Source organism: Prunus dulcis, chromosome 2 (assembly GCF_902201215.1).
Source record: "Prunus dulcis chromosome 2, ALMONDv2, whole genome shotgun sequence".
NCBI classification, from domain to species: Eukaryota; Viridiplantae; Streptophyta; class Magnoliopsida; order Rosales; family Rosaceae; genus Prunus; species Prunus dulcis.
The window spans coordinates 17,285,675-17,306,804 of record NC_047651.1 but is presented as its reverse complement, the minus strand read 5'-3'; the positions used below and the strand labels follow the sequence as shown (position 1 = coordinate 17,306,804).

Sequence of the window (21,130 nt, the reverse complement as noted above, 5' to 3'; positions counted from 1 at the left end):
CCGGGCCGAACCGAACCGGTGAAACTAAAAAAAATATAATTTCAATATATATTTATATTTAATGCTATATTTTTAATTTCACTAAAAAAAAACTTAATATTTATCCAAGTTCAATGTCAAAATATCTCTCTTTTCTCACTTTAATATTTATTTTTATATGAAATTGAATAATTTGTTAATTTTCAAGTAAAAAAATAATATTTCAGTTGAGAATTGTATTACAAAACAATTTAAAAAAATAATTTTTATAATCCGGTTCAAAACCGAACCGGAACCGGAACCGGACCGAAATCGGTTCAAACCGAACCGGGCAGTTTTTGAATTTTTTTTATTAAAACCGAACCGAACCAAACCGCATGAATAGTACCGGATCGGTTCTAATTTGAGGCAAAAACCGGTCCAAACCGAACCGTGCCCACCCCTACTGGATATGGTAATTGGACACCAGTCTGGAATAAGAGCGGGTACAGAACCCATCGGTAGACATGGGTTTAGAACGAAGCTTCTCTTCTCAGGCTTTGTGATTGAGCCTCGTCGACTTTGCGCGTCAACTTCGCAGGCTTTGTGACTGAAATTGAAGCAAAAATCAAAAGAGAAGAACGGTACGAATCTATGCTCTCCCATATCTCCTCTCTCCTCTTCTTTCATCGCACGCTTTCCAGATCTGAAACTCATTCACATCTTGGTTTCGTTTGTGTTTTTCTTCTTTTGAAAATGTTCAGTCAAACCTCTGATCATAACCAGAAATCTGATCTTCTTGCTTGGTTGTTGGATGGGTTTTTGCTTTTGAAGCAATGTTTTTGTTTTTTGCTTTGTTGATTTTCTTCGTAGCTTCATACTGTCGATTTTTTTATTTTGTTTCAATTTAATTTTGTTTTGTTTTGGGTCATCCTAATCACCAGTTTTGATTTTCTTCATAGCTTCATATCCATCCTAATCACCAATTTTTGTTCTTTTCTTATTTGGTCTTCAGATTGTATTGTTGGGTTCCGATTCATAGTTCTATTGGGAATGGATTTCAAGTGAATATCAAATTTTGAAGATCTGGTGCGAATCACTTTTACTGATTTCATATTGGTTTTCTTTGACTTTTGCTATTTTTGGATTTGAATTTGAAGAGTGAGAGGAGATAGCAAAGGGACTGGCTTTAAGAAAATTGCAGAATCATTTGAAACTTCAATGGCTTCAAGAGTGGAGATTGGTGAAGACGGTGATACCAACAAAGGCAGTATATTTGAATGTATTTTTGTGAATTTTAGGACTATTTTTATGATATCTTCATGTGATTTCTTATTTTTAATTTTGTGTACATGTTTTTTTTATTAAATTTAATTATTTCTGATATTAAATAACATTAAAATAAAATTTTAAAATAAATTTTGTTTGAAGTCCAATGTAGTCCAGTCCATACTTAGAGTGCAGTCTAACCCAATTTAATGTACCAAACAAATTATTAAAGTCTAATCTAATTCAAGTCAAACCAGTCCAATACTCCAAATCCAATCCTAACCAATCCAGTCCAGCCCACCAAACAGGGCCTAGGCTTAGAACTCAACTGCTCCAACACTTTTACACTCTACTATACGATGCTTTTATGATAAACTGTTATTTTGTAAAATAAGACAATAGTGTTTAAAGAATTTGTCGTCTATTACAACTATTGCTGTAATAAATATTTTTTATTGTTGAACTTTTAGCCTTTTAAATATTGCCCCTCGTTTGAAAATTCATGGATTCGTCACTATATGAATATTAAGATTTACATAAATAAAATATGTGGAATTGTATTTTCATAAAGGATATGATCTGGCAATAGTTAAATCGGAGCATCATGTAGGAAGAGAATGGAAGGGGAGTGAAGAAACAGTAGAAATAGACTTACGTCAATTTTGGTAACCCCAAAAAAAAAAAAAAAGGGACTAGACATCCTGTATTTTACAAACGTAGAGAAGCCAAATTCCGCATATTAGTTAAATCTAGCTAAAGAAAAGAAAAAAAAAATTGGTGCATAGAATTGTTGATGTTAAATTATAAATCGGGGGTTTGGAGTAAACCACAAGATACTAAAATGTAATCGACAGATATGCATCACTGTATTCATATTGTTGCTTTGCTTTAAGAAACAAACACGATACTCAATACCCCTTCACTGTACTCAAAATTATATACTTTTTATTTATTTAAAAGGAACAAGCGCAAGCTTACCCATCAACTATATTTAAAACTACAAGAACTTAATTATATTGTAGCTTCAAAAGAAAAATACTTCAAATTTTAATATATATATATATATATATATATATATATATACACATGTAAACAATTCTACTATTCTACTACTAGTAAGTAAAATATAAATGAATGTATAACGAGCATGTTATAACATTTAATTATAGTATTCTACCACTAATACGACAATGATCATATAAATAAGAGCACGATAATCTTGAATGTACACACTTGTTTTTTTCGTTCTAAAAGTTCAATTGAATCCAAGCTCAATATGTTGAACATGTTTTACACTCAATCAGTAATTCTTTTGTGTTTTTATCTTTCTCTTTTTTCCTCCAAGAGACATTTTGGATTGTATGCTCAGGGGAAGATGAAAATATTCAAAGAGAAACATGTTTTTGGTATGGTTGAATGTACAAAGGACCTTTCTGAAGTAAATTGTAAGAAGTGTTTTGATGTTGCTATTACCGAACTTCGAGATCATAATTTTGGAATGAAAGTTGGATGTATTATTTATAGTAGCTGTTACATAAGATTTGATTTTAGTAAATTTTACTATTAATAAGTTTGTTTGTATACGTAACATGAACTCTTTGAGAATGTCATTCCTAGGCAATGGGAATTAATGCATTCAATCCTGGAGTTTGGAAATAGTGGTTATGGAAGTAGTGTTGAGCTACTAGTTGTCATCGTATAAACTCATGCTTGCCTTGGGTATCTGCGACTGTTGCGACTATTATTGGAATAATAACTACAAAGAGATCACTGAACCAGACCCATGTTCAGTAGTGGTTCTTTTTGTAGGAACTTAATTGGAACTTTCAACGTTCTTGTTTCATTTGCATTTGTACTGCACTATATTTTAAATAGAAAAGTTGATATAGATCTAAATTTTCATTGAGAGTTGGGTTTAATTTTTGAATTTGACGACTTTGATACAAATCGATTACATTTATTTTTTAATATTTTCTGTTGTAATAATTTTTTTTAATTTTTTAAAATAATTTTTTGTTCCAAAGTTGCCCATTATGCCATAAGGTCTTGTTTGCTGGTATTTAATTTGTTTTGAAAAACAAATATTGTTTTCCATAAGGTCTTTGATGGAAATGGTTGCCTTGCATGACTAATACTAGTCATCTGAATTGAGTGGTTCTCATTTTTGTATGCCGAGACTAAGTAAATCAATATGGTGGCCAACTACCAGATAAATAATTCCAAAATTGATTCAATTACTGAGTCAAATTTATTGAGGATGGCAACGGGATTGGTCGGATTTTCCCCCCACATCTCTATCCTCATCATCTTAGTGAAGAAAAGCCGAGTCAATAGTTCGAGTTATTAAAAATCTAAGTCAATAGTTGCGTGGGGAGAAAAAGTCAAATAATCCATGTAGTTTTACCTTGATGGCTAAAGAGACCATCTTTACAGACCAACTTGTGTATCATCTCTCTAATAGAGGTGAAGCTGAATACAAAATGAAGGACACTTTGACTTCCTTGCTTTGAAACTTTAGCGATCAGATTCAGCACTAAATATACTCCTTCTTACTAAAGAATTTCATGATCATCACTATACATTATAATATGATAAATTTTTTAGAGTAATCGTAACACCGCATGTAATATTAATTTATCTTATTTTTAATATATAATTGGAGGAAGATTTATGATTTACTATATAAGTATTAATAAATGTATATACCTACAGTAATAATATTGGTTGGTAGACATATGTTTCAGTTAAGTCAAGGTCCATATTTGCAAGAAGATAATTGTAACTTGAACCCCGCCATGGATGGGAGGAAAAGGTTGAGAGGACACCGAAAGGCACCGTTACCAACCATCTCAAGCCGAGTCAACAACTGCAAGACAATAGTGAGAAAAGAGTTTGGTTTGCGTTGGAAGGCAAATCACAATCTCAATTCTCAAGTCTAGTCTAGGTTAATAGTTGCGTGGGAAGAAAATTAGGAAATATAGGGCCAAATTTCGAGTAGTTCCACTTAGCTTACCCTCAAAAATTTTCTCCAATATAAAATTAGAAATTATTGAAAAAAGAAAAAAGAAAAAGTGATTATTTGATTTGTATACTCTTCAGCAAGCAACCTGAGTTTTTGTCTATCAAGTCAATCAATATAGTGTGATCCGAACTAATTGAAAACTCCAAATTTATTCAATTACTGACGTCAAGTCTATATCTAGACACTTAATTGCATCATGGAAATTACAATTAGTGTCTAACTTAATTTGTAGCAGGATTTGCAAAGGACCCAATAGTGTAGTGATTTAGAGCAAATGCTCCCTCCAAGTAAGGTCCTCGATTCAGGTCATAGCATCCCGTGTAGTGTGTGTGAGTTTAGTATGCTATCACCCCTCTCAATAGAAAAGGTGCTTAAAAAAAAACATATAAACAAACAAAATTTTAGCAAGGTGAGCTGGTCGTGGTCTTTTTCATGTAATGTCTTGTATAAATATATAGCACTGCTTTGGTGTCACTGTGGGAGCATATATTTCACGGGCCAACAAGAAGACGACACATGGAAAATGAATATTCCTTAGATCAAACTAATTACCCTAATTAATTCCTATTTAATTAGGGAAATTATCTTTGATGTAAGATATGAATATCTCCCTAAATCAAGGAACCAATCTCCACCAAATCTCTTGGAGTAATTCCTATCATCTTTTTGGGGAAGAATAATCTTAACCAAATAAGGATTATTCTCCCAAAACCCTAGCACACAATGAGGCTATAAATACATGTAATTTTAGCTAAAAGTCACAAATAATCCGTATAATTTTGTCGAAAGACACCTATGTACCACATGTATAGGTTATACATATATATTTGTACAATTTCACTCAATAAATTGGAAAAATGTTAGCACAAGCCATGGGACATGATTTTGCGGCAAACTTCGAGATATGCAGCCCAAAATTCCAGGTTTATTTAGAGGAGAAGTAAGCGTTATTACAACTTACTGGTGAAATTCAATAAGAAAAGACTATAACATCAAGGCACATGATATATATATATATATATATATATATGCAAATAAAATTAATGAGTATATGCAAATATAGATATTGAAAACACAGAAATCTATTAATTTTGAGAATGCAGACTTACATACTATTAGATAGCTCTCATACAGTAATTCTTCAGAGTGTTGTTTCTGAGAGAATTTTTGAAACTGATTACAACTGAGGCCGAAGCCTCTTTAAATAGAACAATGCTACTAGACTGTTGGTAGCATTGGATGCTTGACTTGACTATTGGAGCACGAGACTTCATACTGTTGAAGCACGGATCCTTTTACTTTCCTTTTTACTTTAACTTTGTCGGACTTTTGCTTGTAGAGGAACGCGAAAGCATTTGCTTTTACTGAGTGCATTTGTCGGGGAATCTGTGTTAATGGCATTACCCTACAAAAAATTAATACCTGTTTTCTGCAGCCAAATAGAAAGATATTTTTTTTTCATTAGGAAAAGCAGTATATGTCATTAGAAAATATATTTTCTTCGACAATTGTAAACTTGAAAATAATAATAAAAGTTATTTCCACTTTGTTTACTTAATATGTAATTAGCTTTTTGGCTATACTTATATTTCTCTCAAGAAAGAGTATTTAAATTCGGAGCATCTTCTAATATTAAAAAGAAAAATACCACTACATAAAGATTGGGCTACTCGGTTTCGATACGTACTGTCAGTACCCATGCAATTCCTTAGACAAAGCTCATCTCTTGTATCTCTGTAAAAGGATTAAAGACTAAGGTAAAAGAAGTCAAATGTCCTCTCTCTTTCTCTCTCGTCTCTTGTATTTACAGAAATGATCTTTGAATGAGTATCTACAAAATAAAATGTTTGGATTAGTGCAATAAAATACCGAGTGGGCCATACATGGGTGTCCTTCAACTGAAGCTCCTTGTATATATATATTTAAAATGAATTTTAATAAATTTAAAACCTTAAAATCTTAAAAGCCAAAAAAATAATGTAACATCCCACATCGACCAATGAAAAGGAAGTGATGTGCCTTGTATGTACATGTCTACCTCCATATGACACAAGGCCTTTCGGGAGCTCACTGGCTTCGGAGTCATGGGAACTCCGAAGTTAAGCGAGTTGAAGCTGGAGCAATCCAAGGATGGGTGACCCACTGGGAAGTTGCTCGTGAGTTCCTATAAATAAAATCGTGATGGCAGATACGGGACCTAAAGCGGACAATATCGTGCTACGGCAGAGCTGATCCCTGGATGTGACAATTTGGTATCAGAGCCACTCTGCCGTGTGGTGCGAGTGTAGACTAAGATAAAAGAAGTCTAATGTCTCTTCTCTCTCTCTCTGTCTCTCTCTGTCTCTCTCGTCTTTATAACGTTTACTATTCCATAATTCTATCTGCAACATAGAAACCACAACCTCAATCCGTCCATCCCTCTCTCCAGCTCTATCTATCTGTCTCTCTTACAACTATTCCTCTCCCTCCCTCACACTTCGATGGCCATAGTTGACCTCAGAAGGTGCTTCCAACTCTGGCATGCTTTTGTGGTGCCTTTGCTACACATGAGTCCTTCCGTAAATGGATGCATAGAGAGGGAAAGACAAGCCCTCCTAGCATTCAAACAAGGCCTCGTCGTGGATACCCGCAGTCAAATAGTCTCTACATGGGGCACCTCAGAAGGCCAAAACAATGATTGTTGCAGGTGGAAAGGAGTCTACTGCAGCAACCAAACTGGCCAGGTTGTTGAACTTCAGCTTGGATCCCAATCTTTGCAAGGTACGATTAGTTCTAATTTAAATTATTGGCTTGCTGCAGCATCACTTTAACTACGTACTATATATTACTAATTATATATGCATGACTGCAGGTTCAGCTATGGATGTTTGGGGCAACATGAGCTCTCTTGCAGTCCTTAATCTCACTGATAACCAACTTGAAGGAGACATAACAAATTCGTTTTCGGAGCTATGCATGTTGAGATCGTTGGGGCTTTCAAACAATAATCTCAGTGGAGAATTTCCCAAGTTTGTTCAGATATTGTCTAAATGTTCTCAAAAGCAACTAGAAGGTTTGTATCTCTCTAACAACCGATTAAGCGGAGAAATACCTGAAAGTATTGGGCAAATATCATCGTTGACAGAATTATCTCTCTATGGAAATCAATTAAGTGGAAGAATACCTGCAAGTATTGGGCAAATGCAATCATTGACACGATTATCTCTCTACGGAAATCGATTAAGCGGGAGAATTCCTGAAAGTATTGGACAAATGTCCAATCTGGTGTATATCAATCTTGGTAAGAATTCTTTGGAAGGGGTGATTTCTGAAACTCATTTTTCAAAACTCTCCAAGTTAAAATATTTGGATTTATCCTCCAACTCACTAGTTTTAAACTTCCATTCTGATTGGGTTCCTCCTTTTCAATTGAGTGTCATAATATTGTGGTCTTGCAAGATGGGTCCATATTTCCCACAATGGCTTCAAACTCAGAAAAATTATTCATCCCTTGATATCTCTAACACTACAATTTCTGACATCATTCCAAGTTGGTTTTGGGGTTTGTCACGTACAGCTGTCCTTATAAATCTCTCCTACAACCAAATTAGAGGAACATTTCCAAGTTCAACAATGGAGTTTGCTTATTACCCTAAGCTAAATTTTAGTCGGAACCAACTGGAAGGTCCAATTCCTTCATTTCTGTCAAAATCATCATCTCTAGATCTATCCAGCAATAAACTTTCCGGGTTCATTTCTTTCTTGTGTGGAATCAAGGCCAGTAATTTAACCCTTCTTCATCTCTCAAGGAACCATGTATCTGAAGAACTTCCAGATTGCTGGACGCATTTAGAAAATCTAGTCGTTCTTGAATTGTGTGACAATGGTTTTTTGGGCAAAATTCCTACCACCTTGGGGAATTTATATTCTCTTGAAACCTTGAAACTCAAAAGAAACAGATTTGTGGGAGAGTTGCCTTCATCCTTGATGAACTGTAAACACTTGAAAGTTTTTGATGTTGCAGAAAATCAACTGTCAGGATTGATACCTGGGTGGTTACTGTTTGAACTTCCAAAGTTGGTCATCCTTATCCTCCGGTCTAATCGTTTATATGGAAGAATTCCTTTACAGTTATGCAATCTAACACACGTCCAAATACTGGATTTTTCAATCAACAACATCTCTGGAACTATACCCAAGTGTCTCAGCAATTTGACGGCTTTAGTGGATAAAGGAAATTCAATTCTAACCATCACTCATCACTATTCAAGTGATTTTGGAAATGGGAACTTTTCGGAGAGCTATGATGATCGTGCAACCTTAATATGGAAAGGAATGATGTCTGAATACAAGAGCACTCTGGGACTTGTGAAGAGCTTTCATTTGTCAAGCAATCAATTGACGGGGGAGATTCCTAAAGAAATCATTCATCTTGGTGGTTTGGTTTCTTTAAACCTGTCGCGAAACCATCTAACAGGTCAAATAAATCCAGACATTGGGAAGTTGGAGTTATTACAGTCTCTTGATTTATCAAGAAACCAGATTGATGGAAGAATTCCGACAAGTCTTTTTCAGATATATGGTCTTGGTGACTTGGACTTGTCAAACAACAACCTGTCTGGAAATATTCCAATGGGGTATCAGCTCCAAAACTTTGATCCGTCAGCCTTTGCCGAAAACCCTCTGCTTTGTGGACTTCCACTTCAAAGGATGTGTGATCAAGAGAAAGAGAAAGGCAGTGGTCAACAAACTGGCTTAGGGAATCAAGACCATGAGGGTGGGCTTGTAACGCGTGGATTTTACATCAGTATGGGGCTGGGATTTGCTTTTGGATTTTGGGGAGTTTCTGGCACATTGATGTTCCATGAGTTAGCCAGATCCACATAGTTCAAGTTCTTCATACTTTGGAAAGAATGACTCAACCTGAGGCCAGCAATATGATATGTATTCAAAGATTGAATATAACGTTTGAAGTTAGCATGATATGTACAAAAAAAATTAGCATCATCCACTTGAATTAACATATGCGTCGATCATCATATATATATATATATATATATATATATATATATATATTGTTGTCGCTAAGATTCATTTGGTTTTTGTATTTTATCATCAACAATTGTTTAATATATATTTCACCTTCATATGGGGTATAGTTCAGTTAGTTGAGTTCTTCCACCTCCACCTCATCCAAACACTCAATGAATGTTTTGTAAACTCCCTCCTCCATTCGCTTGTACTTAAAACTTAAGGAAAATTTGAATAAATACCGCCCGAATTATATGTAGTACCAACTTTCGTTTGATATATGTTAAAGAATAAAAAATGGTTTATGAAGAGAAACGGGCCAAGCCAAATTCATCATTTATAATTAAGACCCTTGTGATTAGGAGATAATGTGGTGGGCGGTATCATTTATCATAGAGCCTTTTGGCCAAAAACAAAACCACAATTTATCATTTCTTATTGAAAGACGAACAGCCTAGAAATGAAAATCACAACACCAAAACAGAAGAAACAAAAGATGGAAAAACGACTGTGTCCAAAAAAAAAGGAAGAGAAAACGACAACAAACAAAAACAATAAGAAAAACGACCTTGTTGAGGTCTTTCCTTATGAGCCGTTGGGGACGCACGTTTGGGCCTATCTGTGGTCTAACGTCTCCTCAAGTCTGAAGAAGTCCTCGCGTTGTGCAGGGGTGATTTCGTCTGACCACTTTGAGTCTTGTCCGCATGTAATTATGTCATTGGCTTGAGAAATAAATTCCACAAATAACACATATGGTGGTACTAGCTTGAATGTGTTGGTCAATTTGTGTTCCACATTGATTTCTGTTGGCGTGACTTGTGGATATTGATTTACTTTCCTTATACACCAAGAATTCTTATTATAATTGTAATTGATTTACCTTAATTCCTGATTTCTTACTGTAAATGGATTTAGGTATTTATTATTTACTTGCCCATTCAGGTTTCGTTGTATTATAAATATGACCTCCTACAAGGAGAAGAATACATAAAAAATTCCAACAAACAAAAATTCTCTCATAGTTTTCATATTTTAGCATGGTATCAAAGCAGTGATTTTGGAATTGCTGACTCTAGTTTCAAACCTCCACCAACGCTATGGGGGTTGATGATTTTTTCAACCCTCATGAGGTAGCACCACCGACTCCTTCTCTTATTCTCAACCAACCATCGTTGAGTTGAGAGCCCAGATGGCTCAGCTCCTATAGATGCGGACCTTGACCCCGAACCCGATCCAGAATCAGGATCTTCTTTTGACGACCCAGACCCCGACCTCGACTCCGAAGACGACCCCGACCCTGAATTTGTCTCTGATTCAGACCCCAATCCCGATTTCGACTCCAACTCCGACCCCGACTCAGGCTCAGATTCCGATCCAAATTTCTACTCAACTTGTATCATATGCATCTTCCGCTGCACAGATTATGACTTCTAGACTAACGACCCCGATACATGGACCAGATTGCGCTTATTATGGTGATCCAAGACACACTTGTGAGACTTGTTTTAAATTGCATGGCTACTATGATTGGTGGGCTACTCTTATAGATCGAGGACAATGCAATATGACCAGTAATGGTACTGGTTATGGATTCCATACTTCTGATAAGATTGATTCCAAGAGCTAGATAATTGATTTCGGTGCAACTAATCATATGACGTTTGATCCTGATGATTTTCTGAATACTACACAACCTAGACATACCCGTATTGCAAATGCCAATGGTGTTACTTATCCTGTGACAGGGGCTGGCACTGTTGCACTCTCATCCTCTCTCATACTGTCTAATACTTTACTTGTTCCATCTTTATCCACTAAATTGTTGTCAGTTAGTCAACTTACTAAATAATTGAATTGTTGTGTACTCATTTACTCTAGTTTTTGTTTGCTCCAGGATATTCACACTAAGGAGATTCTTGGTCGTGGTACTAAGAGAGGGGGGCTATATTATGTCAATGACTTTAGTCCTGGCGTGGCTAATAGTGTGGCACATTCCTTTGATAACAAACAAAAGCAAATCTGGTTGTGGCACCGTCGATTGGGACATCCGTCTTTTAGTTATATGAAGCATTTTATACCAGATTTATTCTCAGGTTTCAAGGACTCCGACTTCACATGTGATACTTGTATTTTGGCCAAGAGTCACCGTGTGCCCTACCCGTTGAGTACGAACAAGTGTACTACTCCATTTACGTTAATTCATTCTGATGTCCGGGGACCTTCTCCTATCACTGCTCCTTCTGGTGTTCGATGGTTTGTCACATTCATCGATGATTGTACACGGATGACATGGCTTTATTTGCTGAAGAATAAAAACGAAGTGTTTTCTCGTTTTCAGTCCTTCCACAAACAGATGAAAACTCAGTTTAATGCTCAAATCCAGATTCTTCGCTCAGACAATGGTGGAGAATTTGTCAATCATGACTTTCAGACTTACTTCCAACAACATGGAATTATCCATGAGACGACTTGTCCTCAGACACCACAACAAAATGGTGTTGCTGAACGAAAGAATCGACATCTTCTTGAAACCGCCCGAGCACTTCTGATTGGCGCTCATGTTCCTCGCCATCACTGGGATGATGCTATTGTCACCGCAGTTCACCTGATCAACCGCATGCCTTCTGGTGTATTGACCTTTAAAACTCCCTTACAGGTGCTTGCGCAACACAGACCTCTGCCTTCTGTTTTGGTACTCACACCCCGAATCTTTGGATGTGTGGCTTTCGTTCATCTCCACAAAAATCAACGTAGCAAACTTGATCCATGTGCGCTTCGTTGTGTTTTTGTAGGTTATGCCACTCATCAGAAAGGCTACCGCTGTTATCACCCTCCTACCCAACGAACCTATGTCACTTTGGATGTGACCTTTCTGGAATCTGATCTGTTCTTCCATGACCCATCATCCAATTCTACACTTCAGGGGGAGATACGAAGTGAAGAGCAGAATTGGAGCAACTTGGAAAATAAAGAAATTCTCCTTTGTACAGAAATGATTGATCATTCCGAGTCTGGAGCACGAGATTACTCTCTGTCAAAAAGCGACCAATCGCCCATTCATAGCGATCAATTGCCTGACCCACCTGATCCATGCGAAGATATTTCTGATCCGAGTCTCACACCTACAGACAATACAGAACAACAAGATGAAGACCCCCTTCTAACTCAACAGTACCAACAGACCAATCTCCTGAGAATATCCTTGAGGTAACTACTCCTACTAGACTTGTGCATTTAGATGATAAAACTATTGGATATCAATTACCTTTCAGGCAAAATCGTGGGAAGCCACCAAACCGTTATTCACCTGATATTGGCAAGACATCCAAGTATCCAATTGCAAATCATGTATCCACTGAGAAGCTGGCTGAACCACTCAAGGCTTTTGTGCATCAGTTGTCTGCTATCCATATTCCAACCAAGGTCTCTGAAGCATTGAAAGATCTTAAGTGGGTCCAAGCTATAAAAGAGGAGATGAAAGCCCTTGAGAAAAATCAGACTTGGACATTGGAGACTATACCCCGAGGAAAAAAGACTATCGGATGTAGATGGGTGTTTACTATAAAACACAATGCAGATGGATCTATCGAGCGATACAAGGCAAGACTTGTGGCAAAAGGGTACACACAGACCTATGGTATAGACTATGAAGAAACCTTTGCTCCAGTTGCAAAGTTAAACACCGTCAGAGTCTTATTGTCCCTTGCAGCTAATTTGGATTGGCCACTACACCAGTTTGATGTAAAGAATGCTTTTCTACATGGCGAACTCACGGAGGAGGTGTACATGGACATTCCTCCTAGATATAATACTACTCAGACTGGAACAGTTTGCAGGTTACGAAAAGCATTGTATGGATTGAAACAATCACCACGCGCATGGTTTGGACGGTTCACCATGGCAATGAAGAACAATGGTTTCAAACAGTGCAACTCAGATCATACTCTGTTCTTGAAACATCGAAAAGGGAAGGTAACAGCATTAATAATCTATGTTGATGATATGATTATTACTGGGAATGATAAACAGAAAATATCACAGCTACAAGACTATCTGGCTACGGAGTTTGAGATGAAGGATCTAGGTGGACTCAAGTATTTCTTGGGAATTGAGGTGGCTCGATCGCAGCAAGGCATATTTCTCTCTCAAAGGAAATATGTCTTAGACTTGTTGACAGACACAGGAATGCTATATTGTAAACCTGCGGACACTCCTATTGTTCAGAATCATCATCTTGGAGAATATCCGGATCAAGTTCCAACTAACAAAGAAAGATACCAAAGGTTAGTGGGAAGATTGATCTATTTGTCACATACTCGACCAGACATTGCTTATGCGGGGAGCGTTGTCAGTCAATTTATGCACTCTCCAAGTGAAGACCATATGAATGCAGTTCTTCGGATACTTAGATATTTGAAGTCTGCACTTGGAAAAGGACTTATGTTCTCAAAGCATGGTCATCTAAATATTGATGGTTATTCAGATGCAGATTGGGCAGGTAATGTAACAGATAGAAAATCCACATCGGGTTACTTCACATTCGTGGGAGGTAATTTGGTGACATGGAGAAGCAAGAAACAGAATGTAGTAGCTTTATCCAATGCAGAAGCCGAGTTCAGAGGCATGACTAAAGGGATTTGTGAACTTCTTTGGTTAAGAAAGTTGCTTATTGAACTTGGGTATAAACCTACATCCACAATGAATCTCTTTTGTGACAACAAGGCTGCTATAGCCATTGCACAGAATCCGGTTCAGCATGATCGTACTAAACATGTTGAGGTGGATCGACACTTCATCAAACAAAAGCTTGAGGCTAAAGTGTTTCAGTTTCCTTTTGTGAAATCCGAGGATCAATTGGCGGATATTTTGACAAAGGCGATTTTCAGTAAAGCATTCCACAATTCACTAGATCAGTTGGGCATTGGCGACATCTATGCACCAACGTGAGGGGGAGTGTTGGCGTGACTTGTAGATATTGACTTACGTTCCTTACACACCAAGAATTCCTAATTTCCTACTGCAAATAGATTTAGGAATTTATTATTTACTTGCCCATTCAGGTTTCGTTGTATTATAAATATGACCTCCTACAAGGAGAAGAATACACAGAAAATTCCACACAAACAAATATTCTCTCATAGTTTTCATATTTTAGCATGTATGAACCACCGATGTCCTTTCCTGCTTCAATCTTCTTATTAACTGTGGCAGAAAAATCCGAACGAAAAGTCAGGAAGGAACAAGCGGTGCGTACAAATGCTGCATGCTAGCCAAGCAATTATTTATAAATTTTGCTCACTTGTATATTGTACCCTACCATCCCAGGATTGGTGAATATGGGTGGCAGGAGAAGTGCAAGCGTCACACATGCATGTGTACTGTACACCATGGATATGTGGATTTAGTTAGATATTGATGATGACACAATTTCTCAAACCAAGACTAGCACGCACAAAAAAACACAATCTAACATGTTACGTTAGATCACACGTTCGGATTACAATATATAACATAGTGAACTAATATCGTACTTGGGGGTTTCGCAGAAGACTACGTGACTTTGGTCGGCTGAAACCACCACTCCATTAGCAAAGTATAGGTCACGGACCAGCACTTTGGTCTGTTCGGTTGTTGGGTCGCGCTCAAGAATCTACTATGAGACTGACCCTCCAAAATGTCCAAAATAGTGTCTGTCAAGTTGTACTTGTATGAAGCATCTGTGAAATAAATCGTATCATCCACAGCTACATCTACACCGTCTGTAATTCCAAATTTTACACCCTCAGCCTCGTCTGTCAGCAGCTTTACCTCACCCTCACTTGTTACATTCAGCAGGCCCTGCCATAAATATCATTTTATTATGCACAACTTGCATCCATACCCTACCTCATATAAGGTCAGTCTTTCTTGAGCAGATACATTATCTCAAAATAAAGTTCAAGTTTTATATTATTAGTTTTTCCAGTTTCCAAAGATGTCACAAGTTTCTTTGTTCATAATTTTAAATAAAAATAAAGAAAAAAAGAAACTGAGTTTTCACATTTGTATTTATTCGCCGCTTTCATCAACGTTGTCACATAAACATCAGTTTTTTTAAGCCCATTTAGATATGACTGAGGATCCATGACACAAGTTTTCAATCATAAGATTGGGCCAAAATGAATGACTGAGATTAAACATACTAATTATTTCTTTTTTAGACAATTATAGATATTAGACCTTTGATTATCGTAACTATTACAATGTTTTTAATCCAAATATATACTGAACAGAAACAACCAAATAACAAAAAAAATATTAGTCCAAATTTAATCATAAACTTAATCATAAAGGCATTTTAGTCCAAATTTGAGATTAAACTCACTTAATTCCAATATTTTCACTTCAAACCAAATTCATAAAACACCCAATAAAGTCACACAACTTATAAGATTTTCCACAAAAATAATAAAACCAAGTATTATTTTTGAGGTTATTACATAATTAGATCGTAATACATTTTAAGAAATAATTTTAAAAAATAATAAGTATAAAAAAAATATTTTTTTTAAAGGATGGTATGAATAAATATGCAAATATTTGGTGATGTGTTCAAGAAAAGCATGATTATATTTGGTGGTACGATTATGTTTCGTGATATGATTATATTTGATGATGTGATATGTTGTTCATCTTATTTATATATATATATAATTGTTGAATTAATAATTGACACAAATTAATGTGCTAATCATCCAATTATAAACTAGGAATGAGTAAAGAAAAGTAAATGAAATGAAACAAATTATATATGTGATTTAAGTGATATAATCTTAAACCCAAACTCTTATTTATACATAATTATATATGTATGCGGGCCTAACGGGCCGGGATTTTGTGGCAGGTTGGGTCAGGTTTTCTTGGGCTTAATCGGGCCTGGTCTATAGGCAGGGCCGGGCTTCAGACCCCCCAAGTCCAAGCCTAGCCTGGCTCAAGGCTGACCGTGTAAGAACCCAAAACAAAATATCTAAAAAGAAAGAAAATATCTAAAAAGTAAGGAAAATATCTTCTAGCAAAAAAACAATTTTGCCCTCGCATTATTTAATGGGGAAAATTTGACTTTTTGATCGAGAAAGAATTTGGGAATGCCGCTCGAGCCATTGCGTAGAGCATGGCGAAACGAGTTCGTAGACACGGAGTAGACTCGAATCGGAGCCATAACGAAGAAGATATGGTCTAAAAATGTCAAAGGGCAAAACGGTAATTTGGCCAAAAAGTCAGACTTTTTATCTCTCTCTCTCTTCTCCCCCGTCACTTCTCTCTCTTCCCTCTCTCTCCCTCGCGTCGCACCCATGCCTTGAGCCCGTTCAACTTCCAGGCGACGGCCTTGCCACCACAGGCCGAGCCGATCTCCGCCGTGGGTACCATCGGGTCCGCCTCCGTCTCGCCGTCAAGCCCTGACCGACCTCCACCACGGGGCCGCCCTGAGTTGGCAAGAAAACCATGTTTTCCGACGGAGGTTCCTTCGAAGCCACCCGAACTTCTAGCTCAAAATTCTCTTTCGTTTCTCCACCAAATCAATCGAGTAAGGCACAAGGAGCCCGACAGGATTGCAAAAGAGACCTTCGAAGGGTCAAAGTAGCTCGGACCATCTGTAAGTGGACTTTCTTTCATGAATTATTTTATATAAATGAGTTATATAGAGGTTTTCCATAAATAAGATTTTATAAGTGGTTTTATATTGATTTTATATAAAAGAGTTTTATAAACGAGTTTATTTGACTAAATTCCTTATTTGATCTTGAGTAAGCTTTATTGTGTTTCCGAGCATGATTAATACAGAAATAGTTCTATAAGTTGTGTGTTGCTTACCTTTACATGCTTAAGAGTTATAGAAAACAGATTTTGAGGCTTATGAAGAAATAGCAGCACAACTTGAGATTTCAGTTGTTATTCAGATTTTTCTAAAGGATTTTATTTTAAACCCACCTCGTACCCATTTATTTTTGGTGATTACCCAGAGTTGGACCGATGTCTACGGACATCCAGTCCGATTTCAGTTTATGTCAGTGCACTTGACTTTGCCTCACGAGTTTCGGGGATCCTCGGACCATGAGTGCCAGGATTTGCGGCTCGGCAGACTTGGTGTCCTGAGACCTGCCAGGATTGCGGATCAGGCTGACTACGGTCCCCTGCATCCTGCCAGAGCGACTCGAGCTGACTTGGTGTCATCGAGGAATCTGCCGGCGGGACAGGCTGATCCTAGTCCCCTGATTTCGCCAGTTTGCGGCTCGGGTAGCCTGCGTGACGCCCAAGACCTGTCAGGGAATTGACGGATAAGACTAGGGGTGGTTGCGGTTCGGTAACCGCAAATTTTTACTCAAACCGCAAACCGACCGACTATTTGCGGTTTGGTGATTTTTGAAACCGCAAACCGACCGCGTTTTGCGGTTTACCGCAATGCGGTCGGTTACCGTGAATTTGCGGTTTAAAACCGCAAATTCTCAAGCATTCACAAAAATATAAATTTACAACCTAAATAAATAAATACATAACCTCAATTTCTCAAGCATATATAAATTCACAATCGATTCCAATTCTCAAGCATTCACAACCTAAGAAAATTAAAGTTACAATTCCAAACATTCCAATTAAAGTTAAACTTCTCAAACATTCCAATTCCAAATCCTTTAAAGTTACAAACCAAAAGCAAAATGAATTAAAGTTACAACCAAAAAGAAAAATCCAATTCAAAGTTAATTAAAGTTACAAACTAAAAGGAAAAATGCAATACACCAATGTTACAAACTCAAGTGTTGGTATATACTTTGCGGTTTGCGGTAACCGCAAATTTTGAAAATCAAATACCGCAACCGCAACCGCAAATGCGGTTCGGTTCTTAATACCGCGATTGCGGTTTTATTGCGGTAAAATATCGGTTGGTTTTTGCGGTTTTTCGGTTTTTCGGTTTAAAATGCCACCCCTAGATAAGACAAGGGTACAATTAGGTGGTAATTTTAAAGAATTTTAAGCTCTTTTATACAGCTATTGACAGGACCCGACCTAATTTCCGCTTTGGAATTCGAGCCAAGTCCTGTGCGTGTCCGACACCTGGCGAATGTCGGGCACAAATGACCTTTTTACCCTTCTTACTTCAATTTCTCTTTAAATTTCCTTAGACTTCTGCCGAAAATTCGGCACAGTCTCCTCTGTATTTTGATCAATCCCAAAAATTTTCACCTGTCAACAATCTCAAATATTTTCACCCAACTGCCAGAATGTTTCCAGTAATCAATTCGATTCTAAACACCAAATTTTCAACTGGATATCAGAGCATATTCTCAAGTTCTCAAGGTTTAAAGGATTTTCTACAACTCTACCTTACTTGGCGGTGCGGAAACTCGGACTGGCCCGGTGGTGGATCCGCGTACCTCTATGGCCTGGGGGCGAAAAACAGTTTGAAAATGTGAGTGGACAACAATAATGTTCTTCAAAACAATTTTCATAATCATAACATCCCCCATTATAAAAAGAAATTTAGCTAAATAAACTGAATGCGTACTTTCTGCGCCAAGCATATTCAACTCAAGGCATTCTATATTAGTCATATTCAAGCTCGAAAATTTCATACAAAACCACTGAAATCAAAGCTTGCATAAGAGTGCTGAAATCAACATGTATAAAAATTATGTACTCAAACCTTGCATAACTGAACAAATATAAAGGTATCTATGCTTGAAAAATCAGAAAAGCTGATTTAAAATCACTGAAAATCATAACTGAATAAAAGCAACTCAAAATCCATTGAAAATACCACCAAGTTGTATCCCTGTCATTTCGGTCAATTCCCTGGCAGGTCTCGGGCGTCACACAGGCTACCCGAGCCGCAAACTGGCGAAATCAGGAGACTATGATCAGCCTGTCCCGCCGGCAGATTCCTCGGTGACACCAAGTCAGCTCGAGTCGCTCTGGCAGGATGCAAGGGACCGACGTCAGCCTGATCCGCAATCCTGGCAGGTCTCGGGGACACAGAGTCAGCCGAGCCGCAATCCTGGCAGGTCTCGGGACACCAAGTCCGCCGAGCCGCAAATCCTGGCACTCACGGTCCGAGCGTCCCCGAAACTCGTGAGGCAAGTCAAGTGCACTGACTAACTGAAATCGGACTGGATGTCCGTAGACATCGGTCCAACTCTGGGTAATCACCAAAGAAAACGGGTACGAGGTGGTTTTAAAATAAATTCCTTTTTAAAAAAAACTATCTGAAGAATAACTGTAAAACTCAAGTCGTGCTGCGGTCTCAACTGATTCGAAATTCAAACTCTGTTCAAACTCTGTTTCTATAACTGGTAAATAAGCAGCACCGACTTATAGACCTGTTACTGTACAGATCATGTTCGAAATCGTAATAAAACTTACTCCAAGACTAAAGAAAGAAACTTATTCAAATGATTTCATTCTGAAAACTTATTTATATAAAATCAATATAAACTCATTTATAGAACTTATTTATATATAAACACATCAAAACATTTATGAAATCTGATTTAGGAAAGAAGGTCCACTCACAGATGGTCCGAGCTACTTCGACCCCTCGAAGGTCTCTTTTGCACTCCTGCCGAGCTCCTGGTGCCTCACTCGAAAGATTTGGTGAAGAAATGAGGGAGATATTCGAACTGGAAGTTCGGGTGGCATTCGGACGAACCGTCGGCTTCCATGGCAGATTCCGGCCAATTCTGACCACGGCAGCGGCGGAGGTGGGTCGGGAAATGTCGGCCGTCGTGTGCTGGTTCGTTTGGCACCGGTCTCGGAGATCAGCTCCAAGCGAGGCGGCCGGTGCGACGTCGGGAAGGGAGGAAGGTCGCGGGAGGGTTGCTGCGGGAGGAGAGAGAAGGAGCTGACGGGGGAGAAGGGAGAGAGAGCTATAAAAAGCTGACTTTTTGACCAAATTACCATTTTGCCCCTCGCGGTTTTTAGACCATATCTTCTTCGTTACGGCTCCGATTCGGGTCTACTCCGTGTCTACGAACTCCTTTCACCGCGCTCTACGCAATGGCGCAAGCGAAATTCCCAAATTCTTTCTCGATTAAAAAGTCAAATTTTCCCCTATTAAAATATGCGAGGGCAATTTGGTCCTTTCGCTAAAAGATATTTTCTTTACTTTTTAGATATTTTCTTTCTTTTTAGATATTTTGTTTTGAGTTCTTACAGCTATGACTTTCAGCTATTTTATACTATCTTCTCTGATTTTTCAGGCATTGATACATTTATATAGTTTTGTTCAGTTATACAGGGTTTGAGTACAGTGCTTTTATACAAGTTTGATTTCAGTGTTTTATACAAGCTTTGATTTCAGTGCTTTTGAATACAATTTATCGAGCTTGATTATGATTTACATGGAATGCTTTGAGTTTAGTAGGCTTTAAATGGAATGTACGTATTCAGTTTATTTAACAATTTTTATAGTGGGTGTTATTATGATTGATAAATTGTTTTCAAGAATTCTTATGTTTGGTCCACTCACATCTTCAAACTGTTTTCACCCTCAGGCCGTAAAAGTACGCGGGATCCACCACAGGGCCAATTATAGCTTCCGCGCCAAGGTAGAGTTTTGTAGAAAATCCTTGAAACCTTGAAAACTTTAGAGTATGCTCTGATATCTAGTATTAGTGGAAAAATGGAGCTGAGATCTGTTACTTGAGATGTTCTGGCTGTTGGGTTGGTTTTACTGATTGTTTAACAGGTGGAAAATTTTGGGATTGGTCAAAATACAGGGGAGACTCTGCCGAATTTTCGGCAGAAGTCTAAGGGAATTTTAAAGAGAAATTGAAGTAAGAAGGATAAAAAGGTCATTTGTGCCCGACATTCGCCAGGTGTCGGACATGTACAGGACTT

The 21,130-nt window shown here is 37.6% G+C and overlaps 1 protein-coding gene and 1 long non-coding RNA gene across 2 annotated transcripts; both read left to right on the top strand.

Annotated features, from left to right (window-relative positions):
* Nucleotides 1–429: 429 nt before the first annotated feature.
* LOC117619677 lies at nucleotides 430–1,300 on the top strand. The gene is made up of 2 exons (XR_004584603.1): nucleotides 430–602; nucleotides 974–1,300. It is a non-coding gene; the product is annotated as an uncharacterized LOC117619677 (long non-coding RNA).
* Nucleotides 1,301–6,729: 5,429 nt separating this feature from the next.
* Nucleotides 6,730–9,115, top strand: LOC117618291 (receptor-like protein EIX2). The gene is made up of 2 exons (XM_034347883.1): nucleotides 6,730–7,009; nucleotides 7,101–9,115. Exons 1-2 carry the CDS (start codon nucleotides 6,730–6,732, stop codon nucleotides 9,113–9,115), a joined length of 2,295 nt encoding a protein of 764 aa, XP_034203774.1.
* Nucleotides 9,116–21,130: the final 12,015 nt, after the last annotated feature.

Coding starts and splice junctions, on each gene's coding strand:
- LOC117618291 (XM_034347883.1), top strand. CDS start 6,730: ATGGCCATAGTTGACCTCAGAAGGTGCTTCCAACTCTGGCATGCTTTT. Junction 7,010..7,100: donor TGGATCCCAATCTTTGCAAG/GTACGATTAGTT, acceptor GCATGACTGCAG/GTTCAGCTATGGATGTTTGG.